The sequence below is a fragment of the Chelmon rostratus genome, chromosome 2, assembly GCF_017976325.1.
Source record: "Chelmon rostratus isolate fCheRos1 chromosome 2, fCheRos1.pri, whole genome shotgun sequence".
NCBI lineage: Eukaryota > Metazoa > Chordata > Actinopteri > Chaetodontiformes > Chaetodontidae > Chelmon > Chelmon rostratus.
Genome location: NC_055659.1, coordinates 3,118,760 through 3,145,386, shown reverse-complemented (window position 1 = coordinate 3,145,386; position 26,627 = coordinate 3,118,760). Strand labels below are relative to the sequence as shown.

At 45.5% G+C, this 26,627-nt stretch overlaps 1 protein-coding gene across 1 annotated transcript in view; it reads right to left on the bottom strand.

The window, feature by feature from the left end:
• chd6 (chromodomain helicase DNA binding protein 6) overlaps positions 1–26,627 on the bottom strand; it is an 88,134-nt gene that overhangs the window by 4,080 nt on the left and 57,427 nt on the right. Inside the window, exons 14-41 of the mRNA XM_041948722.1 lie at positions 24,268–24,444; positions 23,861–24,004; positions 23,389–23,487; positions 22,450–22,606; positions 22,043–22,253; positions 21,641–21,836; positions 20,409–20,573; positions 20,077–20,256; positions 19,775–19,885; positions 18,933–19,135; positions 18,659–18,739; positions 18,355–18,473; positions 17,793–17,952; positions 17,080–17,169; positions 16,560–16,663; positions 16,246–16,375; positions 12,654–12,732; positions 11,561–11,618; positions 10,575–10,947; positions 9,739–9,947; positions 8,367–8,464; positions 6,895–7,737; positions 6,425–6,679; positions 5,419–5,734; positions 3,380–4,861; positions 2,784–2,935; positions 1,789–2,052; positions 21–665 (exon numbers count right to left, since the gene is read on the bottom strand). Coding sequence (XP_041804656.1) covers positions 21–665; positions 1,789–2,052; positions 2,784–2,935; positions 3,380–4,861; positions 5,419–5,734; positions 6,425–6,679; positions 6,895–7,737; positions 8,367–8,464; positions 9,739–9,947; positions 10,575–10,947; positions 11,561–11,618; positions 12,654–12,732; positions 16,246–16,375; positions 16,560–16,663; positions 17,080–17,169; positions 17,793–17,952; positions 18,355–18,473; positions 18,659–18,739; positions 18,933–19,135; positions 19,775–19,885; positions 20,077–20,256; positions 20,409–20,573; positions 21,641–21,836; positions 22,043–22,253; positions 22,450–22,606; positions 23,389–23,487; positions 23,861–24,004; positions 24,268–24,444 — 7,101 coding nt within the window. The remainder of the gene's footprint in view (positions 1–20; positions 666–1,788; positions 2,053–2,783; positions 2,936–3,379; positions 4,862–5,418; positions 5,735–6,424; positions 6,680–6,894; positions 7,738–8,366; positions 8,465–9,738; positions 9,948–10,574; positions 10,948–11,560; positions 11,619–12,653; positions 12,733–16,245; positions 16,376–16,559; positions 16,664–17,079; positions 17,170–17,792; positions 17,953–18,354; positions 18,474–18,658; positions 18,740–18,932; positions 19,136–19,774; positions 19,886–20,076; positions 20,257–20,408; positions 20,574–21,640; positions 21,837–22,042; positions 22,254–22,449; positions 22,607–23,388; positions 23,488–23,860; positions 24,005–24,267; positions 24,445–26,627) is intronic.

Here is a 26,627-nt window from a genome sequence, read left to right as displayed (position 1 = left end):
GCCCTCCTCCCTCTACCCACCTGTGTCTCTGGGAGGTGCAGTCCTCTGCTCTTGGTGAACTCAGAGTACAGTGCTTCCACGTTTCTCCTCCTCCCTCTCCTCCTCCTCAATGAGTCATCTCCCCTCAGGCTCCCGTTAACTATTTGCCCGGTTACGGGATGGATGAGCCCGGCCTGCAGTATCCCAGCCATGTCGATGCCCACAGAGCCTGTTAGCGGTGCTGTGATGGGGGGCGGCGGCGGCAGCTTATGACCGCTGCCGGTACCGGCGCCGGCACCGTGGTGACCGATTCCCTGCGCCACAGCTTCTCCCGTCCCAATGCCACTGGTGGTGCTTATTTCCCCGGACGACTTGGTCAGATCAATGGCCGCCTCTTGCCAACCATTAATCAACATGGCTCCTGTACGGTGCGAGGGCGGGGCCACCACCGGGGTAGCGCCGCTGGAGCTTGTTGTGGTGGCAGTATGGCACGACGATGCAGATTTCCCGGCTAAAACCTTGGCGGCGGCCGCAGCGGCAGCAGCGGCTTCATAGTCGAAAGACCTCCGACCTCCCGCTCGTTTGAGCTCGGGGAGATAAGGAGGAGCCACGAGCCTCTCCTGTAAGAGAGGCAAGGAGGTGAGGCGCCAAGCTCCGCGCCCGCATGCCCCGCCCCGCTGCATGTACTGTCAGGGTGGACAGGGTGGGTGAGGGGTAGACAAGAATGGGAGAGAGATGATGGCTTTGTTAAACATACATATGGACTGAGACACAACACAGTGGCGGCTATCAACCAGACCTGGGTAACACCGCTAGCTCTACACCGTCTGTTTAACTCTTCAGGGGCCTGGAGAAGCTCCAAAGCTTTGAAGTATGAGACACGGCTTTTGGACAATGCCTTTGGGTAAAACACACTGTGCAAATAATTATTCAGACTATAAATTGGGTGCAAATGAACAAATAAAGTTTTCACACGATCTGTAAATGTCTGCAATCTGACTACCTGCCCAAGTCTGATATCCACATGTACAATAACAGGACACATTACAGAGACAGGGAACTTTACAAGAAGCAACAAAGCAATGGCGTGAACTAGAGGTGCCCAGTGCTACATTCATCGTTTAGATTTTCTATTCTGACAAACCCACTTCAGTTAAGATCTTTAATGTCTTGAGCTACAAATACTTTAATTTATAAGGACGCCTGATCGGGCTGGGCGTTGTTCATTTCCACCGAGCCAGAGTTGGTGATTGTTGGAACAGTGGTTGCGTTAAGCTTTATTTTGTTTCTGCAGAGTATGAATGAAGTCTATGATGAGTTAAGAAGGCAATTCAGCTCGTCTCAGTTCCGTGAAAGAGAGATGCTTAAATTCAGAAGGTGTGCTGTTGTATTTTTCTGTTTGACAAGGAAAATAAGATTAAAAATCTTTCATTTCTTGACATTTGGGGAGTTTAGTTTGATTATTAATTTGACTAAGAAACCTGCAGGAATGTGTCAGCAATCGCCGATTGTTGGGCTCAATCCTAATGCCTGATCAGAGTTACATCAAATGGACATGGGATAGATGATATGTGCGTTTGTTTTGTTTTACCTGACTGGAAAATATAAATCTTGGTCCGTCCTGGAGCACTCAGAGCACTACCCTCATAATTAGCACTGTTAGCATTATTAGCAGTGCAAACTGGACACCACTCGTATGAACCATGGCGTGAGAGAGCGGCGATAAATGTGGACAGATGACAGATGCATAGATACGTAGAACAAAGGGAGTTAACTGACTCATTCGGCAGGTCACCGGGATGCTCTCACCTTAGGTAGTCTTGTTAGAGGGGGAGGGATGGGGAACCCCAGCCCAGGGTTCGCCTGCTGAACCCTGGCCTGGCCTGGGACGGAGCTGGAGGCCGTGGTGGTGAGAAAGCCCGCTCTGTGGTGCTGGTGTTGGGCTAAACTGTTGGCCAGGCAGGAGTTGGCGGTCAGGGGGCCGGGCGAGTCGTACTGCTCACTCGATGAAGGCCACTTCCCCTTCAGGATGGCGTGGCAGATGCTGTCCAGGCGGTTGATGATGACCCGGTCCTACAGGGAGCGATACAACAGCACAGGACTGAGCTAATGATGTGGAGGCGATTCGGCGAATGGGAACACAGAATCAGAGAGTCTGACGCAATGAGAGGAAGCTTAGCAACCGCACAAAAAACCCCAGAGAAGCTACAGCTCGTTCATTAGCATCATTATTATCGTTCCTACCAGGAAATCTGAAGCGTGAACTATGAAGTGACATCAACGGGTTAGTGAGGTATGTTGAGCCTGAAGCCAGAGCTTTCAATGTGACGAAGGTGGCTCTCTTTTAACCTGGCTAGATCGTCATGGTAACATGCTGCACACCGAACCTGCTCCAGAGTTTCAGATTTAAAATTGGCCATAAAAAGCTTCATCCATTCACCGAGTCTTCTCCTGACAATATTCTCTAGATCCTCAGCTGAAGGAATATGTATGCAAACTTGTTGAGCTCTATGTTAGTAAATTCACCAAATGAAGCCACAGCAGTGCACCACAGTGATGCAAAAAAACATTTTATCCCATGTTTGCTTCAGGAAATTTAACAAATTTCAAAAAAAAAACAAAAAACTCACATATAGCCAACTAAAGGAAAATAGCTGTATTTAAAAAGAACAACTAACTGACTTTGGCTCACTACGTTGCTAGAAAAAGGTTTGTTGCCCGGATGGGAGGATTAACATTTAGTGCAAAACAAAATTCTTCAGATGCCTTAACAGACATTTCAGGTATAAATGACTCCACGGTACCTTCGGCCACTCAGAAAACGAGTAAAGTGCTTTCTCCTGCAGCAGCTGAGCGATGGTCGGCTCCCTGGTGTCATGGAGGCTGTCGGGAATCTCGCACATGGAAATGGGAGCTGCAAACCGGGGGCTGCTCACGTAGCCCTCCACCACAGACACTATGGAAGAGGATGACGGGTTAAAAGCTCAACAACCCGCCTTCTTTTAGAATAAGTTCAACATAGTTCTACAATCACAACAGAACTGTGACAAGAAGACAAACATCAGAATAAAACACTTCATTTATGTGTGGTTTAAAGTTAATGCATCATGTGTCTATGATTAAAACGATTAGTAAAGTAATGGGTTTGGCAATGAAAATAAAACAAATTCAGCCATTTAAATAATGGATTTAATGTTCCAGGTCTTTAATTATCAATTGATATTTTCTCAGTTTCATATCATTAAATGCGTTTGAATTTTTACCGAATTATCAAACAGAAGAGATGACGTCATCTTATCACCACTTTCTGTCAACACAGACTAAACAATCGATCAATGAATGATTCTACAATCATCAGCTGCAGCTCCAACGCCTATCAGCCTTCAGAAAGAGTTCGTACCTGGTGTCGCTGGCCTCTCCTCCTTCACTTGTCCTTTCACCAGCAGGCTCCCGGCGGCGTCCACCAGCCCGTCCGCCTGCTCCAGCTTCGGGGTCAGGACCGTGCTGTCCGCCTCCAGCAGCTCTTGCTTCGTCTCAGCTTTGATTTCGGGTAAAGCGCTGAACTCAAGGCCCTCCGGCTTGGCCTCAGGTTTGATCTCAGAGCTGTCCGGGTAGGCTGCGAACTCCAGACCCTCCGGCTTGGTCTCGGTTTTTAGCTTGGCTCCGTCTGGATAGGCGGCAAACCCGAGAGCTACTGGTTTCGCTTCGGGTTTGACTTCAGCGCCATGTGGGTAGGCCGGCAACTGGAGGACTTCAGGTTTGCGGTCTAAACTCTCGGGCTTCATGGGGAGGCTGAGATCTTCAGGTTTAGTCTCCAGTGTTTCTGGTTTGACAGGATAGTCTAAATGCTCAGCTTTGGTCACCAAGTCTTCTGTCTTAACGGCGTAGGTAAAGAATTTTCCGTGTTTGACCTCGGAGCTGTCAGGATAGACATCGTCAGCGGTCTCCGTTTTGGTCTCCTCCACCTTGATCGGGAGCTCCAACTCCTGTGGTTTCTTCTCTCCACCGCTGTCTGGTAAAAGAGAGAATTTCAGATCAGTTGGCTTCGTGTCAATACTGTTTGCAGATAAAGCAGGAGCCATTTTGATTTCATTTCGTTCAAGCAGATTGTCTTTGTTGTCCTGGTCGAGGGAGAATATCAGGGCTCTGTTCTTACAGTCTCTGCCGCCATCTGGTAAAGTCAGATCTTCAGCGGTGCCTTCATAGTGTTCCTGATCCATGGAGATTTCGGTTTTGACTCCGCTGCCGCTCTCTGTGCTGGCTTCTTCAGACTTTGATGCGACTGTAGGGGATGAGACAGAAGGGGCGGGGCCCGAGGGTTGTCCATATTCAGAGTAAATGCTCTGCAGCTCCATCTCATTGGGTTTGGCGTCTTGTTGTTTCACAGCCTTTCCTGACATTTCATCACAGCTTTGAACCACGGGAACATCTATAAGAGACACATGATCCATCTGCCCTTCTGAGATCTCATCCACTTGATCTGCAAGATCCTCTGGGCCATCCTCTCCAGAATCTTCTCTCGCTTGCACAAACTCTCCAGTGGCGTCCCCCATCAGCGTGTCAGTGTCGAGAGAGTTGTCCATCGTTTCCTCCTCCACCGTCTGATACAAAATAAATCCATCCACTTCCTCCCCAGGCTCTTCAATAGACTCCGGACACGCGAGGCTGCCCTCCTGTTCCAGCTTCCCAAGGTACGGGTGCACGTCTTGCCGTAACTCTGCCTTACACTCTGCTCGGTCAAAGCTTTCCTGCAGGTCTTGAGACAGTTGGTTTGAGACCTCCATCCTCTCCTCCTGGTCTCCAAGGCCCGGCTCCGGCTCTATCCCATCCATCTGTGGTACCTCTATGGGTGGATTCAAGACTCCCAAACTTTGGTCTGCACCTGTGAGGATGAATGTTCGAGATGTAAAGTAGTGCTTGGCGGCATTCAGTGAAAATTCACTCATGAGGAAATGCGAGATATTGTGCAGATATTTTATGTGATTACAGCTTCTGTCGAGTTATTCTGATTGTAGAAGCCAAAGAGCACGATGAAGTCTGTGTGTTCATTTCATCTCAGTGTGCCTGGGTCAGAATCAGCTGGGTGGGGTGGTGGCTTGCATTGCTTTCTGTTTCTGCCTGTGTTTTGTTTTTGATGCTACCACTGGGGGTCGCCAAAGTAACACATTATCTGATCCAAAACATCCTGCCTGTTAGGGAGTTGAGGAGGATGCTGAAGTCAGTTGTATTTAACTGTAACCTTGCTCATGGTTCATCTATCTTAAAACATTTGTAATTTGGATGAGCAACAAATTCAGAATTGTTTAATTTGCTTGGGCGGATTATTTGATGCACTTCACAACATGTTTAAGACACACAGACTCCTTTCTTGTGGTCAGTCAATGTAAATGCATTAGCTCTGAAAAACACTGTGAACACCACCACGTCTTTTTGCCGTACCTCGCTCTGCATCACACTCCTCTCTTTCCAGACTGCGGTCTCTTCGTTTGTTCTGCCCCATGGTCGCCCTCGACAGCTCCTCCACCTCGTCCTCCTCCTTGTCATCAAACTCGAACCCAGCGCCTCCCTCCTGGCAGTCTCCCTCCTCCACCGGATTGGTCAGGCTCTCTGCAACATCAGAGTGGCCCAGCCTATCCTGGGGCTCGTGGGCAGTGATGTCAGACAGGGAGAGGGGAGGAGGGGGGACGTAGGGGGGAGGAGGGCTCGCTGATAGGTCGGTTTGATCTGCGCTGGGTTCCTCGCTCACACCAATGTCCTGAACACATAAAACAAACAGATTCACTCGAGAGTCAGATCGTAATGATTGCATCAACTTTTACTAAAAACTGTCACATGATTCTAATTAAAAATGAGCAAAACAAGATACTGAAGTCTGTCTTTAATCTGATGTAAAGCACAGCAGCATAACACGATTCACTGCACTGAACAGCCGTGTGATTAAAAAGAGAAATATCTATTAAAATAACATCGACTCCTGATGATCGTTCACTGCGGTCTTCTTTTTGATCTGGTGTTTTCTCTCATTACATAAAATAAAAAGCTCTTCCATAATTCTAACAGCCACTAGATAACACAAGATCTTTAAGCTCTGCACGTCAAGTAGTTGACATTTTAAAAAAAAGGCCTTTAAATAAGTTTATTATAGTTCTCCTGGAGCGGCATGACCCTGACAGGAGTCAGCCTCAGCTGAAGTGGGTGCTTTACGCCCACATGACCCATTCATGAATATCTGAACTCTTATATTTTAAAAACCTTCCTGAATGTCATGATGCATGAGTTGGTTCTGAAGACGGTCCATATTCTCAGTATATCTTATATCAGCCTTTTTTCCACTCGGCATTTTTCCTTTTAATTCAATACTGAGATCATGAATTTTATAGTCATTCAGCTCGTCTGTCCATTTCCTGCCTCACTGAGAACGTAGCCGTACAGATTTAACACCAACCTTGAAGAGCATGTAACTCGAGGACAGCGGCTCCACAGAATCTCCAGCAGAGGGGTGGGAAGGAGAGGATGAGGGTGGGAGGCCCAGACACTCCTCCAGAGTTCCACCTTCCTCAGCTCCTCTGTCTCCGCCCTGCGCCTCCTCGTCCTCCTCCTCCAGAAAGCCGGTCTCCAGAGTGGAGGGACCCAGGATTGGATCGGATTCATTGAACATGTGGTGGGCTGGGCTGGAGTGGTCTGTGCCGTCCCAGGGGGCCTGCAGGGACGAAGGTGATGGACGGGTGAAAGACGGATTTTTCACTTTTTTTTTCACGTTTTACAGACGAAACAAATGATAGATTAATCGTAAAAAAGGAGATTAATCAATAATTAAACAATCATTACGTGCAGCTGTAAACTCCATCACACATACATAATTTACCAGCTCATTACTAAAGCAGGATACTGCAGACTGAGCTGCACACTGCGTACCTGTAACTGATCCAGCTCTACTGACGGCGCCATCAGCCCGGTTTCCTCTGAGGAGCCCTGTTCACCCACCAGCACGTCACTCCTCAGTTTTGAATCAAGGTCTGTTCCCCCAACACCGTACGAGTTGAGCATGCTTTGACCTCCTGCGGCCGAATTGAACGGGAAACCGTTGAGCGCGTCTTTGGAGGCCTTCCCTCCATGTAAAGCGTCTGCAGACATGGCGTCGTGGTGCAGCGAACCCAGCTCCAGGGTTTCATCCAAAGGGGGACAGTCGAGGAAATCTCCCCGTGAACCAGGAACTATTCCCAGACTCGGTGAGGCAGAATTGTGGGCATCCAATGGTGGAGGGTGGAGGTGAGGGTGAGAGGAGGAGGAAGAGGAGGAGGAAGGAGAAGGAGCCGACGGAGGCACGGGCGGATGCTGGTGGTGGTGATGGTGGTGGTGAGAGGACTGGTGGGGATACTCAGGAGGCTGAGGGGAGTGGCGACCGAGACCCGAGTCATAGAGACAGCAGTGAGGATGAGGCAGCTGCGGATGAGACGAGGAGGAGGAGGAGGAGGACGAAGACGAGATGCCAGGGTGAGCCGCCACGCCCGGATGGTGAGGGTGGTGGTGACTTTGAGGATGAAGATGAGAGGGGTGGCCCCTGACGTAGTTCCGGTGAGCCTCCAGGAAGCTCAGCTGGGGGTCGTTCAGGATGTAGAAGTCGGTGCGGCTCAAGCCGTGGCGCGCCGCCCCGATGAGGAGGTCGCGGTCGTGTTTACCAGACTCCCACCAGACCGGAAGATAGAGGGAGGGGCGGCACAGCTGGAGACGCGCCGAGATTAACGGGTGACGGAGAACCTGAAGGGACAGCACAGCACAGATGTGAAGGAAAAAAATAACAACGACGATGGCGGTCTTTCACCATGAGAAGCTTCTTTTTGTTTACAGTTTATGCTTGACTTTCATGTTTTTGCTCAGCCACAGATAAAACATTGCTTAGGAATGTCACGGCTTTTTAAGACAGTCAGAGAGGATCTTTTCTGCACTACACTTCCCATCATGCTTTGGATGATGCAATGAGGATGCAACAAGAGCCGCGACTAAGCTGAGGACATCACCTGAGCCCCATTTATTGAGCCAGGAGCTGTTTACATTTTGTAGAATGTGAGACATGAAAAGTGAGGGAGCTCCTGTTTACACTGTAACTCTGAATGTACGAACAACAACGAGCTGGATCCCTTCTGACATGTAGAGAACTGATCTCGAGACAGATTTATGGGCGTCTATCTCCACCAGACTTTTTTGACACAAAACACATCGATCAAACGCTGCAGAGAAAAAGTCAGGAGTGATGAATAAGGTTTGTTTATGTATCCATCAACGCCCTGACTTGAACTCTACAAAGACAATTGTTTTAAAGACGATCTTCAACGTAAACTCTGGGCTGCGACAGTGACAAGCAGCATTAATGACGAAGCTCGGCCCACCTGCTCTCTGATCTTTCGGAGCAGCTCGATGCGGTATAAAGTCCGGGCGGCTCTCTCCTCTGTCAGCGGCTCGACAAACACAGCTGGATCCACCAAGCCTGGAAGAGACGAGGCACGGAGGCAGCCGGAGGCGTGGAGAAGGTGTGAGAGATGAAGGTAGGGGGTGAGAGAAAGAAGATAAATAAGTTCAAGTGTGTCTGAGAGTCACTCCTCTTTGATGAGCTTACAATTCATCCCACACACGTACAGCAGCTAAAAAAAAAAGAAAAAGGAGTGAGTGTGTCGTGCAGCCTCCTGTCAAGCAAAATAAAGCCTGTTCTATCATCGAGGTGACAAAATACACAATTTATGTTACTAAGCGAGGTTAAATAAACCCAGTTTACTTGAATCAGCATGAATTTACATGTTGTGAAATGTCCAAACACTCATTAACGGTTTAATTTAGAATTTAAAAAGATATGATTCAGAAATCTGGATCTGGATCCTCGTCCTCGGGGACATTCAGCCTCTCCTCTTGTCTCTCTCTCTCTACCTTGTGTGCATGTTGGCCTCTCTCGTCCCGTCGCTTTCTGCAGGTATCTCTAATCTGTGGGGTTTGGATCTGTAATTGCTGCTGAGTTTACGTTCACTCTCAGTGTGGAACTTGCATTTCGCTGCTAAATGCTCTGTGTCTGTCTCTCTAAACCCACCCGGACAAGGCAGAGGGTCCGGTTCTGCTCAAGGTCTCTGCCTGATGAAAGGGAAATATTTCCTCTCCACTGCTGCCAAATGCTTCCTTGTGGTGGGAACTGTTGGGTCTCTGTGAATATTATAAAGAGCGCAGCCTATACGAAAAGTGCCCTGAGGTAACTTCTGTTCTGCTTTGGCACAATATAAACAAAACGGATTTGGCTTGATCTATTCTGTACACATTTGTTGCATTTCTGTCCATCCCGGAGGACGGATCCCTCGTCTGTTCTCTCTGAGGTTTCTTCCCTTTTTTCCCTGTTAAAGGCTTTTCTGGGCAGTTTCTCCTCGTCTGAATGGAGGCTCTGAGGACAGAGGGTGTCATATGCTGTACAGATTGCGGGGCCCCTTTGAGGCAAATTTGTGATTTGTGATAGCGGGCTAAATAAATAAAGATGACGACTGAACTGTAACTGAACTGTCCATGAGGATCAAATGAAGCCTCCCACCAGCAGGGGTCAGTAATGTTTCCCCAGGAGGGAGATGAGGTCTGCAGCGACACGCTGACGAGAACTTGTAATTAATGAAGTGTTTGACTGATGTTTATGTTAAACCAGAGCTGTCAGGTTTATATAACACATGTCCGTGTGTGTGTGTGTGTGTGTGTGTGTGTGTGTGTGTGTGTGTGTGTGATCATACACAATACCTTCTTCCTTCCTTGGAGGCAGCTTGCAGGCTGTCCTACACATGTTGACAAAGGAGTTGAAGTATCTCTCCAAACTCTCGTCCGTCTTTCTCTCCAGTCGGGCCAGTGCTCTGAACTGGGACCAGTCGAAGGTTTTCCTCTCGGGGTCGTACACCACCCCAAATGACGACACTGTGCGGTAAAAATCTGCCTGTTCTCGACGAGTCCACCTTAAACATGATGGAGGAGGACAAAGGATAAGATTCAAGTATGTGGACAGTGTGGAGAAAATGCTTGAGATTTGCACAAACAGGTGCATATAAAAGCTGATTCTGCAGTAGGGTCTTTGTCTCGAGTACATACATTTACAAAACTACAGTAAAACTACAGTCATGTACTTTAAAATAATGAGTATTTGTAGCCTCTAGCCTCAAACACATGAAAGTTCTGTATAAGGTATAAGAGGAAAAACTGAATAAAAAGTGGGATTTTTTTCTACATTTTTGCTGTCTGCCCTTCAAAGTATCTTTTAACATGAAAAACAGAGCTGGAAACTATCGACTGGTGAACGCAATCTTCATATTTTAAAGTGTGAATTTTAAAACCTGGTAAAAAACTAAAACAAATCCTTGTGCAAAATAGACCTCAATGAATTTCAGAATTCAACATCTGGATGCATTGATGTACTGTTCTCTGCAGGTCTCTGCACAGCAATATTTTGACAGTTTTGATTTAGCAGCTAGTTTTGACAGTAGATCCAAAAGTACCAGCAATTAAAATAACATCAGACTGATAAAACGCTGATCTTTAAACTTGGTATCAGCTGAGACTGATAGCAGAACCGCCGACATCGTTACCTCCTCTGCCACTCCAGAAACAGGGGGTCAGGCTCGGTGGCGACCACTGAACACCGCCTCAGCTCTTCACCCAGCTGCCACGCCAGCGGCCCACCGGCGTGATGACCGTGAGCGCCTCCGGTTCCTCCGATCCCCATGGCAACAAGGCCGTCGTGTAGCAGGAAGTCGTGCCTGAGCAGCGGCTCGCGGCGCAGAGTGAAGCGCTGGTAGGCGGTGATCAGGCGGCGTAAACGCGCCGTCAGGGCGGGGCCGGTGGGCCAGAGGGGCCGGGCTTGGACGACATGCAGAGCCGCCACTCCAGTCCCTGTTCCTGTTGTCGTCGTGGTGACCAGTGTTCCATCCTGGGCGCACAAGTCCGCTGACAACTGGGAGTCTGTAGGGAAAAGACGCACCGAGGTTTTTCTCATACTGCAGCTTTCTCTGAATATTCTGCCTGCATATGTACCTGCATGTTCCCCAAACTACAAAAAAAGCTTGCAAGAGGATTTCTGAAATATAACTCATGTCCACCAGGACAACGGGTAACAGGGTATTTGCATCCGAGCGTGTATGTCTCTCCATTCTTCTCCAGTGTGCTATTCATCAATTAGATGTCCATTAAATGTACCCACTGAGACAGTGAGCACCATTAAAACTATCCAAACTCATTTCACACACTGGATCACCCCGTGCTCTGCAGAGCAGTGGTGTACTGGAGACTTCTGCTGAAAGGTGAAATGGGTTTAGACACAGTAAGAACCATCGTGGGAAGACACCTCCTGCACTGCGTAGACGGGGAAATGAAGTGGAGAGAAGTTCTATCATATTGTCTAAAGGGATGCAAGAGAAAATGAAAATTACTAGATACAATTATGAGATTAGCTGATCCTAAACTGCCTTTATGACCTGCAAATGCCACAACACTGCACAGCTATCTGTCTAGCTTAGAGTTGGCATTGATATGAACCAATACGTTCATGTCGGGGTAACTGTTCAGAATGTCTCACCTGGACCTGTGCTGTCAGGCTTGTCTGAGGTGTCCGTGCTGGAGCAGGTCTCCTCGCCCTGCGAGTTAATCACACATGCAAACATTAACACAACAGCAACGTGACACGCACAGGTGAGAATTTTCAATTCACAACTCTGACACTTTACCAGATACCTTGTGCTGAGACTGGGAACGATGGCTGCGATCAGTATCAGTAAGAATAATTTCACAATATATCAATTTACGGCAAATACATACAAAAATCACAAAACTTTTCAAAGGTGTAAAATCTAAAATTTCTAAGGTCTAAAATTTACTTGGACTAAAAGAATTGGAGCAGCAATAGAATAATATGCTATGATCTGATGTCATTGAATCATTTAAGAATAATTTAATTACGGCCCATTCCTCCCATTTCCTACAAAAGATACAAACTAACCAAATTTATAATTAATGGTCTCAAAATGAGAGGAAACTTATATGTAAATCAGCTTGTTTGTTTTTGCACAATTAAAATGATCTTCAAGAACAAAACATGTGTAAAATACATGTTTCGGATTATTTCTGAGCATTTTATAATAACAAGATCATATGTTGCATCTCAGCAAATTCACCTTTCCTGAGTATTTAATTAAATAGCAGGAAGAGAGCAGGTGAGTTACCTGAAACTTACTAAGAAAAAAATAAGTTGCACAGGGGTTTAAAAAAAAAAACATTCAAAACCTAATAAAATCTGCAATAAAAAGAAAGCAGAGATGATATTTTACACCTCACCTATTCTGGTATTAAAAGTGTTATTATTAAAATGCATCATTTAGTGTAGACAACTGCCTTTACAGTACCTAGAGGCCACACTCTTCTGTTTCCCATCAACTCGGAAGGATCCAACATTTACAAACTCCCAGAGGCAATTTGAACTATCACCACACTAAATTAGACTTTTTTTATCTAAAGAGACTACAGTGAGGTCCGTAAGTAATGTGTCCATGAAGGAATTAACTGAATCTCAGGTTGTTTGAGTGAGTGAGAGAGAAGAGAAGAAGAAGAGAGAGAATAAAAGACAGATCATTTTTAAACGCTAATGTCGCGTCTCAGGAGAACTTCTTCTTCACCTTGCTGCTCTCGTCTCTGTCTTCGCCTCCGTCGGCTTTGCTTTCGGCGTCGTCTTTCACCTCCTCGGTTTTGCACACACTGACAAAAGAAACGACAGACAAGAGCAAAAAAAAAAAAAAGCTTGAATAACACAGACGGTGTCCTGCTGAGCTCCGCGGGAGCGCGACTGAGGGCGACACATGTAAGGGGAGAATTCAATTCAACGGCGTGAACGCACACGCGGTGACAACCTGAGCTTCACTGATGTTTGACTGGAGATCAAACATGTCGGAGTACAGGAAACAAAAAAAACACACAGACCAAGAGAAGCTGTTAACGATGCAGATGTACAACAAAGAGCCTGTCGGAATATAACCTGTCAAAATGTGATCAGATGCACAGAAAATAGACGAAACCGAACACAGCGGGGTAAAATATTCAGCTCTCTTAAAAGACGCATGGAGTAAAAACGTCCTGAAGCACCAAAACATAAATAAATAACTAAATAAAAATGCAAAGAGGAAAAGTTTTTAAAGCCGCGAGGAAGCAGCTGAAGATGGCGGCACGTCTTCTGAACGAAGTGAAGGGAATAAAAGCAGCCTCCGTGTTATTCTGCCTTATTAACAGACTGACTCGCGCGAGGAGTTAAAACAATAAACGAGAAAATTCTACATCCTGTTTCGAGATTTTACCGCCACAGCAACATATTTATGAGACACAGGAAGCACTCGAGATACACAAACAACAACAGCGTGTGAGTTCGGACGCAGATCAGCTTGAATTCGGCCTCTCTTGGTCTTTCCGTTCATCTTTTCCGCTACGGAAGCAGCAGCTTGCTCCTCCGAGGGCTTTGGAAAGCCGGCAGTAACCGGGCTGTTTCTGTTAATGTCTGTATCCTGAAGTGGAACAAATGGGGGAGAAGCACACAGCTGAATGTGTTGTGTGTGAGCTTTTCACAGTCTAACAAAGAAAACATGCTGCAGAGATGTTAAATGGAAAAAAACTCGTCCTCAACCCAGAGAAAACTTTCATTCCCAGCATCAAAATTCTTCATTTGTTAAAATGTGTTATATATATTATAGCCAGGACGTCTGTCTCTGCTGCTTTGACTGTTAATATTCATTATTTGTCTCTTTTGAGTCTTCAAAGTGCACTGAATCACTGGAGTGACCCCTTTAAAGGTCAACTGTACACTTCTGTATAACAGACATGGACTGAAGAGTGAAGCCAATGCTGAAGTGCCTTAAACCTGCATTCTTTCTAATGGTCAGCAGGGGGCGACTCTGCTGGTTGCAATAAGAAGCCCGATTGGATAGAAATGTATGAGAAAATGATCTTGATTCTCACTTGATTTATGACCTCAGGAAACATTTTCCTAATGAGTTTATGGTCTCATTTAGAGTAAAATAGACGATGCAGCAGGGTCGGTTTTCAGGCTTGGCTACCCTGATATTAACAAATTGCTATCACCTGACAGTTCGGAGCAGCAACTCGTATCCATGGCACTTTGTACGTGTTCATAGCCTTGAACTTGTTTTAGCATCCGTCAGTTCATGAAGGTTCAGTGTAACATTCTGGTCACCTTAAACCGTCTTACTCAGCCTGTTTTTCGCTTTTTTTTGATGGATGCACCTTGCCAACCATGCCTCCACCCTCTCGTCCAAATATGGTCACTTCTGGCTGTAAAAAAAAACAAGATGGCGACCAAAATTCCAAACACTGGAAGCCAATGGGTGAGTCACAGTGGCTACATCCACTTAATTAACAGACTCGTTATTAGACAGGTGGGATGCATTGTGTACTAATTACTTATTCCACCTGTGTTCTGGATATTTAAGTGCTTGTTGTTTTAGTAATAACATCACCAAAAGTGAAATTCTACATCTCATGCGTGCACACTTCAATAAACTGTCCAAATTCAGAAACTTTTAAGCTTTGTGAATATCACGTTTGTTTTCTGCAGCCAGTGAGGAAACTCATTTTATACAGGTTTTTAGCTTTTATATCATCATAACATTCATCCTTAATGTCTCCCTTCTGTGTATTTACCGTGTATTTTACTTTTTCCCATCCCGTTTTAAACCTGTACAGGAAGCCGAGTGAACATTGCGAGACTAGAAGGTCTTCCGCCACGCCGTCGCTGTGCTCAGCCAGGAGCGGCTTCAGGTTGAACAGGTAACAAAGCGAATGACAACTTCAATTACCTTCAGGAAGAGGATCAAAGCTTCCCGTGCGTCTCATCCTCATAGCGCCGCTGTCAGCCGGAGCAGCAGCACCCAGAAAATACATTTCCCACACCATGTTTTCGCTTTCTTCTTTTTGCCTGTCAATTATTCCTCTCTGGCTCAAACAGCTTCTTCTTGCAAGACTCGTAAGTACAGTGACACAACCAGAAAAGTGACTTGTGAGGGGGGTTTCACAGTTGAGGACAAACCATACATCGTTTAGAGTTCAGTGGTAGGTTAGGGCAAAAATGAAATACACTCTTGGAAATACACCTGCAGCTGCGTGAGTGTGTGTGTGTCAGTCTGATAGCTATATAAATGCATCTCTTGCCCCATTTCTAGCTATCATTATAACATGATCTGGTTGCTAACGGCATAATTAGCACCCTGATGTCACCCCTTGCGCGTATATTTGAATTTCAATGTGTTCATAATCTCGTTCTTCGCACTTGGCGTGTAAAGCAGGTGCGTGGGCGGGGAGGTAGCAGTGTCGACAATAACAAACGCGGCATCAGAGAGGACAGGAAGTGTTTTTCGCACCAGTGTTGGCTCCCGCTGCGAACGCTACTACTGAGAGTCAAAGAGACGACGACTGGTGGAAGGAGGAAGCAGCTCCTGATGAAGCTGAACTGTGGACACACATTTGTGCCACTTCTGTACATAAGAAGGTACAGAGGGCCTGAAAGCTCCGTGATTAAAACTGACAACTACTGTAGCTTGTGCTCATCTCATTGAAAATCTGTTTTGAAATATGCACCAACAGAGCAGAATATCAACTGACATGAAAAGGGTCTTGATGTGGTCTGATCCTGAAGGGGGCCCCTGTGCCAAAACCTTGTTTAAGACACAAACACTGCACACACAGAGGCAGGAGCGGTGGGTTATGGGGGCCCAGCAATCAGCTTTTTACACTGCATGTTATTTACACTTTTTTATTAACAGCTATTAAGTTACATGTTACTGTATATTTACTTTTCAGCACTTGTGAGTTATCTCAACTTATTGTTTTCATCAAAACTCACCAATAACCAGTTCTGAAAGATAATTGTCAAAACATTTTATAGTTATTTGTATGAAAAGGAATATAGCCTGACACACTGCTCTCAGTTTTTTATCGTTCAAATATCATTTTACATTATTATTATTATTATTAGCCTCAAACATCCAGGATAGACAGAGGGGCTAAAGTCAAACAGTTGTGCTTTTTGCAGCTATATACAACAAAAAAACATGAGGTAAATATAATTTGAAATCCAAATCCGTTCATGTGAGATGAGTTTGTCTGTGTCCAGTTCGGGATGTGCAGGTTTGTGTTTAGAGCTCATGTCTACATTTCGGTTTTCTACCTTATAAAAATGTGTGTGTGTGCGCGCGCTCATGTGGGTACCTGTCAGTCATGTCGGGGACCCCCTCCCCTCCACCCTGCTCAGCCGACAGCGCTGTGACGTCTGGCATCCCCACTCGCTCCAGGAAACACAGGTCTGGATCTGCGCGCATGGCGTTGTACCGCTCGTAGCCTGATTAAGGACACACATTGATAAACACACACCTCATTAAAACACAGAAATACACACACACACACCACACATACATAAATAACAGATGCCACATTTGTGCCACTGAATTATCTTTAAATCACAACATGAAAAATGAAAAAATAAAGCTGCCGTGTTCATGTAAACATCCGGCGCCAGCCCTCACCGTGCTTGTGGACTCCTATGAGGAGAGACTTGTCAGCTTCGGCATCCCACCATGTGGCTGGAATCTCTATGTAGTCGATGTCGGGTAGCGACACCTCAAGTTTACTGTCAACACAAACAGACGCACACGCAAACAATCAATCAGCGCTGTCGGCTCACTGATAACACACACATTCAGTCAGAATCAGGAATCTGTCAGACGGCATTTTGACAGAGTGTCTAACAGCTTTCAGTCTCATCTCAGCGCTTTCAGTTTACTGTAAACAAGCAGAAAACATTCAGCGAATCAATAAATCATTTCTTGAATGTCTTGACAGATTGTGTGTCAGTACAGTTCATCACCGAATCACCCCGCCGTGGTCAAACAGTAAAGTTCTGTTAAACAGGTACAACATGAAGAACATGGTGCACACATGCAGGAACTTTATTTCCTCTGCAGCAGCGAACACACACCCTTCTAACAGGCTTTAACCTGAGCTTATCTCACTGTTATTATACAACTGTACATCCATACTCCATACCTGGCAGGTATTCCCTCTAGAGCTTGATTGGCAGCCTCACCCAAAACCTCCACCTTCAGGTAGTACAACATCCGCACCCTCAGCAGCACCCTGTGGAGAGGAAGGGGGAGACGGCGGGTGGTGCTTAGCGTGCTGTTGCTTTATTGGTTGTTACTGTACTATGTTTTGTTTTGTTTTTGAGTCCTTCTGTCAGCAGCATTGCTCTCACTGGGCCACACAGGCTGATATCCAGGAGTAAAAAGTTCATAAATACAAACAAACAGCTCCAGACATTTAACAAGCTCACAGATCTGTTTCTATTCTCATGCTGCCTTGTCGTCATGAGCTTTTATAACACGGCTGTCGTCTTAAAGCACCTCTGCTTTACAAGCAGCTACAAATTGCTACAAATCATTGTTTTACAGGTCAATTACACAGAATGACCTACGCTGTTGATTGTAGCGTTTCTAGTAGCTGTTGTTCTGCAGCTCATAAATAGCACAACCAAACTCGTTAATACTGAACACATGAAAAAAAAAATCCTTTTGACTTGTTGCAGCCGCACAGAAATGTCCAACATCAACAAGCCTGCTCATCCAGTCAACTGCATCATTTCATCTACGAACCTGACAGTTTGGTCAAGCTGTTTCTCTGAGAAAAGCTCAAGGTTACACAATAATAGGCTGCTGTTGAATCCTGTTAATTGAAGTTAGCACAATGACTCGTAAACTGACTTGTTGCAGTGTTGTTTGAGGTGCTTCTTGTAGCTCTCATCCTGCAGCACCACCTCAGGATTACAGTGGACCAGCCAGTCGGCGTTCTTCACCTCAGGAACGTTGAGCTGATTCTTCAGCTTCTTCCCCTTCCGACCCCGAGGAACCGGAGCCGACAGACCTGGGACAAACACAGCGGGAGGAATCGTTACAATGAAAGTCAATGGATGCAGTTTACAGACGTCAAAGTCTGTTTACAGGTGTTGGGGAGCTCTACTGCAAATATGAAGAAAAAAAGGTTGTATAAAACCTTTGGTGGCTCCAAAGGGAGCTGTGTGAAGTCTGATAAATGACTGAGGCTAGCATTTCAAGGCTACATTAGCTGCTACGAGCATAACGCATCCCAGTTTTGACAAGAAAGAAGAACATGTGCAATAAAAGAAGATTTTACTCCTGTACTTTTAAGCTGCATATCAACCATTTTAAGTGTGCACTGCTAAATCTGTGGAGTTCTCCGTCAGTGCTAACTGAAGTGGTGGAGTATTAGGTACAAGGCTAACATGGTTAGTGATGAAATGCTAACCAGAGTGATTGAGCAGCGCCTGGTCCTGGCCTTCCTTGGTGGGTGTGATCAGATCCCAGATGAAGCTCTTGATCTTGTCGTCACCTTTGTAGTGTCTCAGGCAGTAAACCAGCAGAGCCCTGCACAGCCACAAAAAAAAAAAAAATTTAAATGTTTTTTCACACGACCTTCATACAGACGACGGCCACAGCTGGTGTCTGGTTGCTTGGATTGTTGTTGTTTTTTTCCTGCTAGACTCCACGTAAATCATTCTGGACATTTCAGAATTTCTGTCGCGTAAAATTATATAGAAAGACTTCCTCACCGGCAGATCACCTCCATGTCTCTCTCTGCCAGGTGCCATTTAAACCGACCGTGGTTTAAGATGTCCTTCCACCGACCCCACCTGGAAGGATGCACTGAGTTTTAATGCGATGTTATTCCACATGGTGTAAGATTCTGACTGCAGGGTTTAGTCACTTCTCTGCTATGGAAACGTCCTCCAGGCTACTTTAAAAAGGAAATATTTCTTTTTGCCACTTTCTGCTAATTCAACTGAAGCTGCATGGTGGTCTGATGCATTTCTACATATAAATTACCCAAAGATAAGCAGGTTCTTTTCCACCCGGAAGCACTCAGCACGGAGGTACCGCCGGGTACGTTCGCCCAGGCGGCGAGTCCGACACGGCCGCTCCTCCGAGTCGCTGTCCAGCTCTGAGAACTCCATCAGCTCGTCGTCCTCGAAGGAGTTGTAGTGACGGGTCTGCTTCCTCACCCGAGGCGTGTCGATCACCAAGGACTCCTGCGTCAGAGAGGAGAATTGAGCAGTAAGACTGACTTTGTAGTGACAAGATGAAGCAGGTGAGGAGCAGATCTGTCAGAGCTTTTATCCTGCGCTTCAGTTCAGAGGAGGGGATGCACATCACTCCTGTTCAACGGGGGCGTCAAGTCTTAAGCATTCAAGGCACGAGTAATGGGACACACACATACAAAAACACACACACACACACACACACACACACAGTAGGAAGACAGTAGCAGAGCTTGTGCAATCTGCTTCACTCATTAAGGTAGTCCATCTGTTAAGGAGGGAGGAGAGGAAAAGGAAGAGCGGAGAGGGAAAAGGAAATGAATAGAATTACTTTAACTCCTGCTGTCCTCCATCTCTCACCCCCCCATCCACTCCTCCAGTACTCCTCCTCTACTCTTTCCACCTTCTTTCCTTTGCATGATAGACATTCACCTCCTCTTCGGTGGTTTGATCTTCCTCTTTTTCATGTTCACCCTTCACTGTTCGCCTTTCTTTACTCCCTTCTCTGTCACTTTATTCAAACTTTCTCTCTTTTTCCGTCTCTTTCCTTTGAAACTCCTTCACTTGTCCTTGTTCTTTTCCTCCTCTCCTGCGCTCATTCTTAAATCTGTTCCCTCCATCTCTTCGTACCTTCTCAGATTTGGAGTCGATCTCCACCTCAGCGATCTTGGCCCATTTCTGCCAGAAGTTGGGGTCGTCCAGAGAAATGTCCGTTCTGTTCCCGGACGAGATGAAACTGGCCTGAGGAAAGAAAAACAGAAGATTTGATCTTAATGCCAAAATATTTCAAGTATAGGACGAGTCAAGACAACAGCTATCATGATAACATGATTTGAGACATTTCTACAAGGTTACGTCTCATCTCAGACGGTCTCAGATGGTCTGGAGTGTACGTAAGGATGAAGTTCTGCTCAATGTTTAAGGATTGGTACCTTAGCGAACGTGGACCCTTTCCCTTCAGACTGGATGGTGATGGTCTGCGTTCGTCTCTGAAGTATCTGATCGATGTCCTCCTCGCAGAACTTGGAGCCCTCGTCTTCTTCGTCCATTAGCGCTCCGTAAGCACCTTTCTTCAACAAATCCTCCACTTCTAGCTTAGAAAGCTGCTGCACCTGCAGCCACACACAGCCACACAGGTCAGACTTCAAGCTCTTCTTACTCCTAATCCGCCTGCAGCTTGTAAACTGTGACAGCTGAACACATCCCTGAAGAAAAGTGCACATCCAACAATCTTATAATACTCTAATAAGAAGCAATCTCTCACCCCGTTGAGGCTTCCTTTGCGGTTGATGTCTTGGAGGACGGCTTTGTCCAACCCCAGCTTCAGACTGGCCTTGTCAAACATCTCTCTCTCGTACGAGTTCCTGGTGATCAGTCTGTAGACTTTCACCGCTTTGCTCTGGCCAATCCGGTGGCAGCGTGCCTGGGCCTGACGTGGATCGGGTCGGGAAAAGGATATGAAACAACACCAGTGCATTATTATTGACCCAGGAACGGCCTTGAATTAAGGGTCACAGTAGATGTAAGCTGTTAGATCCGCTTCAGTGTTGAAGTGTGGGCAAACTGTACTGTGGATACTAAATTTTAATATGATATCATTTTAAAAACTGGCGTTAAAATCCAGAAAAATCTAACTGTTGTGGATTTCAAGGTCTGAACGATTCAAGCTGATAATAACTAAAACTTAAATATATTCCCTTACTTGATGTGATGTGACAAAAATAATAAAACAATTCTAATTAATAATAATTATAATAATAATAATTAGCTGTAAAGCATGACATCTCTTTTTGATCTTGCCCATAAGGATAATTACCAAACTTTAATTATCCTTGAAAATGTATAAATAAATACGATCTAACATCAATTTATCAGGAAGTTTAATCTCAGTGACTGATAAAAAATAATAGGCTGCACACTCGGCTGAATAAATCCATTGCAAGGACAATATATTACAACGTGCCTCATATTCAACAGGTTAGCAAGAACAACAGACACAGATGCCAGGTGCTATTGAACGTTTTTAGAAATGCATTTTGAGAGCATTCAGCAAATAGAAACATCCATCAAAACTGTGGGAAAGCTTCATACCCGCAGAGTCGGATAACACCGCGTGTTCACTTCATTATTCGAAGCAGAGTCGTCCTTTGAAGCACGCATTTTGTCAACTGTTGCAATCCCAAAAGGCATCATAAACGTCAGTACATATTAACCAGCTAAGACGAGCAGCAGCAGTAAAGAGAGCGCATTACTTAGATAGAAGATCTCGGCTTTGTCACGTTTTGACAGCGCAGTTTAAGATGTTTAATCCTCTGAGAGCCGCTGGATCTTACACGATCCCACACATCATGTCTTTATGATTTAACGGTTTGAACTACAGACGCGTCTTTTTCTCCCGTTAACAACTGACACCCTGTTCCCTTCAGCAGAAACACGGCCGACTGATAAAGTTAACATCATCCACCCGTGCGGAAGCTGGCACGGCTGTCTGCCCACCTGCAGGTCGTTCTGGGGGTTCCAGTCCGAGTCGAAGATGATGCAGGTGTCTGCCGCCGTCAGGTTGATCCCCAGCCCACCGGCTCTGGTGCACAGCAGGAAAACGAAGCGGTCCGAGTCGGGCTTGCAGAACCTGTCGATGGCCGCCTGCCGCAGGTTCCCTCGCACACGACCGTCAATGCGCTCGTACGTGTAGCTGGAGAAAACACGTACAAATGCATTGATTTCTACAAATTAATGTCGAACCTTTCTGTTCCTCTCCTTTCTGCCTAATGTTGCATCACATCATGAATCCCCATCTTCGTCACTCCTCTTCTGTCTTCCTCTCCCTCCTTCCACACTTCCTTCATTATTACTCCCTTCCTTTATTCACACTTTTCCAAACCTGCTCTCCCTGCTCACCGTCTCTGTATGAGGTAGTCCTCCAGGATGTCCAGGCAGCGGACCATCTGGGAGAAGACGAGGACTTTGTGTCCCCCGGCCAGCAGTTTGGGCAGCAGCTTGTCGATCAGCACCAGTTTACCGGCTGCCTGGATCATGGCCTGCAGCTGGAAGTCCAGAGCGTCCGGACTGTGGCTCTTCTTGAAGCTTTCCAGAATCTTCTCCTCCGCTCCTGAAAGACAAGAAGAGAAAAGTGAGACTTTAAGTGGAGACGAGTATAATTCAATATAACTTTGTTCTCTTTTTACTGCCTGCTGTTGAACACACACCTGTGTCATTAAAGAGGTGCACTTATAGCCAGAGGTGAACAAAATCGCTCACTGTTGAAGTGTGAGAGACAGATTCTGTGTGTGTGTGTGTGCTCTCACCTGTGATAAGGTAGGGGTGGTTGCAGCACTTGCGGAGCTCCATCATGGTGTTAATGAGGTTGGGCATGTTGTGCTGGTTTGCTCCTTTGGACAGGAAGGAGAAGTTCTTCTCTAAGATGGCTCGGTAGTATTTCTTCTGAATGTTGGTCAGCTCCACCTGCAGGAACCCCACCAGGAGGACGAAAGTCAGAGCTTGGTTTCATTTCACACACACACACACACAGACAAGGTCACACCTATGGGCAGGAGTGTCTAAATCACAGAAGCTGCATCTGTTTGGACTTTGAAAGGAAACTGCAGCACCTTCAGGAAACAAACACAGCGAACATTGAGCGCAGAAGGGCCGCAGCCCACCTAGATGTGAACTTTGGATCCTCTGGTCCTGAGGCAACAGTGACAAACGCTGAGCTCACTGGAATAATTTTTTTAATCAATTTGCAATTTCATTGATAATTTACTTGTCAGATATGACAAAATCAAAGATTCTCAGCTTTAAAACTTGCCAGAGATTCAGCGACACTATGCTGAGGTGGTGTATAATTTGTTGTATTGCCTCTTTTATTGTGACAGTATTCTTCTTACATCTTACTGTGGTTTGTTGTGCATCTGATCTGTAGCCGCTCCTCCACCCTGGAGCCTGCAGCAATGTGACTTTCACTTTCAGCCATGTTTGTTGTTGCTGTCCGTAACGGTATGACGTCATTACATCAACAAGTCAGAATACTGCCATGCTGTCACAATATGGATTTCTTTTTTATCATATTTAAATTATACTGGCATTATTGTGAATAATATGATATAGCATATCTTTGGCTATGATTTTACATAAATTATTCAGCCAAAACAGAAGGAAGTGGCGTAGAAAGATCTTTCCTGGAAACAACTTTGTGTTATTTAAACATAGAAGCTGTACAAATATACAAAAACACACACACACACCTCTATGATGGTCTCTTCTTTAGGCGCCAGGTTTTTTTCTACGTCGTCCTTCAGTCTCCTCAACATCATGGGCTTCAAAATGGCCTGAAGCTTCTTCACCTGTTGGAGAGAAGACAGGAGGAGGCGTGAATGTGAATGTTGCACATGTATTTTATTGTTGTCTGAGAGTCAGAGTCGAGCATCTTCTCTGCTCTCTATGTCCACATGGAGTGTTTTTCTAACTCAAATACGATTTTATTTTGCAAGAGGGGAAAAAAAAACGAGAGAAAACAAAACACAGCTGATCCCAAACAACACAGCACATTGAAGGAGGAGGGCGAGTGTGATAGAACAGCTGTTGGGATGCATTTAAAACAAACACAGCTACTTCCTGTAGCTGCTTTTCACAGCAAAAGTCACCCCACACAGATACAGACTGGCTTCAGTCTACCATGTACTGGATGTAGCGTCTACATGGAAACACTCAACACACCTGTTCATCTGTTTTCAGGTCTCCAAATTCTTCCAGGAAGGTGCTTTCTGAAGGAAACTGCAGCGGCTCCAGGAAATTCAACAGGCTGAACAACTCCTCCACTGAGTTCTGCAGAGGCGTTCCCGTCAGCAGAACCTTGTGTTCCTGTTAGAAACATATTTTAAAAACATGAATCATCACAGAACCTGCTGCTCGTAATAACATTTATTCAGACTGAACTGAGCAATGACTCGGTGGGGTTCATTAAAACAATCCTTCCTACGACGGGAGGAGCGAGATTAAAGAGAGGTGAATGAATTAAAAGAGACAAATGTACCAATAAAGTATGAAAGGCGGGCGAGTATAAGAGGGTAAGTAAGACTACGCACACTGCTGGCTTTAACATACACACACACACACAGGCTGACCAGGTTCATGAGTTTGAGTCCCTCCAGCAGCTTGCAGTTCCTGTTTTTCAGTCGGTGGGCTTCGTCGATCACCACACAGCGCCAGTGGAGCTTCTTCAGCTCCGGGCAGTCGGCCATGATCATCTCGAAGGTGGTGATCACACCGTGAAACTTCAGCACACCTGGGATAGTGTTACCCTGCGGCAAGACAGCGGGCAAGAATGGTACATTTAAAGACCCCGTCAAATGAAAAGCATGTTTTTAACCCAGTTTTCGTGTCCATATGGTGTTTTTTTATGCTCAGCGGAGAAATAAGCAGTTAACACCATGGCTGAGCATTTCCACCTTGGACCTGCAGTGGACCAACGGCAGTCTCAAAAACACAGATTCAGACAGACCTAAGGAGCCAATCCCGTCAACTTGTGTGGGTAAGGCATCAGAGGACAAGCTACATTTCACTCTTCGGAACACCAGTAGAGACATGTTCAGCCAAACTGTAGCCTGCAGTAGCCTTTTTCTACAGCACAGAACATATAGTCCGACGCTGTTACATCCATTAATCATGTGCACACAGCGAGTATGAGCCAACATGGTGGTGAGTTTATTTTTCTCGTGTTCGAGATCACTGTGTCCAAACAGATCTGATGCTAGCCAGCGTTAGCCTGCGACATGATGATGCATGTCTAATGCTGACAGGGCATTTTATAACGGCTTGGGGGTGAAGACGGGAAAACGCAAACGTTACTCAGAACAGTCTGTCAGATGGTGAAGATGCTGATGTTTGATGAGCAGAGTCGAAGCTGCAGGCGAGACGGGTGGAGGTAGACGTGTGGATTGTGCATATTCTACATGAAGGCAAAGGTGTAGAGTTACATCTAAGCCAATAAAAGGCATGAAGGGATTTCATTCGTGGAAAGAGCTTCTGAATGTGTAATTCTGATGAGCAGAGATGAGTTTTCAGGGGTTTGATCAAAGCCTGAAGAGGAACTTCAAACTAAAAGATGATTTCAGGGGGTTCAGGGACAGAGGCTCTTCATTACATGTCACGTCTCACTCTTGCATTCTTTGCAGCCTCCCTTCACATTTAACCTTCCAATAAAAGCACTAAATGCCTCCAAAATGCTGAACTGATGAATTTATCAGGCGTGACCAAAATGAATACTCACTCCCCTTGGATATCTACAGAAGGCCACATTCAAAACCATTAGCTGCATACAGTAACGTAATGGTAACTCTGCATTCATCTGAGACAGCTCATGCAGCAGTAAGAGCCCTGTTATGTTGTGAATATTTATACCAGACTAAATGAAAGAGGAGGAGCGGGTCATTCTGAATAACCACATGGCTGAAATGTTGCACAAGACTCTGATCACTTCATGGCAGACATGGAGCCGCCCTGCAGGGAGAGCGAGGTCAAGGGAAAATGAGGTCAATGAGAACGAGAGAGAGAAATGACGAATGTCCTACGGACGTGTGTCACATCCACAGGATTAAACACACTGCAAAAGTCTCTCGGATGGAGGACGGACACATGAGGAGCATGAGAGAGAGAGATGCGGAGGATGACCTTAAATCTGAAGAATCATCTTCACATCATAGAGAAAAAACACAGCTAATGATCACAAGGTGCACAGCACTCTCCAACCAGGAAACCAAGATGAAACAGTGAACTGAATAACTTGCAAACACGCTGATTAAAACGAACAACCTAAACATTCACCATATAATTAAATGAATCTCCAGCAGTAAGCTCCTTCACTGCATGTGTAACCTTGAAAGAATTAAAGATGAACAAGTACTTAAATTGCTCCACTGTTGTGAAGTGTGCTGCAGAGGAAGCAGCACCAGTGTGACAATATTAGAGATCAAGAGGAAGATTTGGTGATTTTGGATTGAAATTACATTCATTTGGTTTCACAAATGTCCAGAAATCAGAAGACTGAAGAAGATCTGCAGCAGCACCTCCGTTACCATTACCTGAGTATTTAAACATCACAGGCATTTTGACTGACAGCAGGGTAAAAGGCAACTGGGTGACACAGTATCTAACTAACCAACTCAAAAAAGATAGCCACGAAAATACCAAGAAATGCATCATAATAACACAAACATTAGCTAAACATGAGGTGTTTGTGCAGTGTTTTATGGAGTCAAAGTGAACATTTTAAGGTTCAAAACCTCAACATTAAATATCAGGAGCTTATTGAAACAGTAACTGTGCAGCAAGGTTTAATTCCCTTCCTTTTCCTACAACCCTGGTTCCAAAACTGCTGGGACACTGAGTAAAAACATAAATAAAACAGAATGTGATAATTTGCTAATCATTTTAGACACAAACTCAACAGAAAACAGTGAAAAGTCAACATATTTATTGTTTGAGC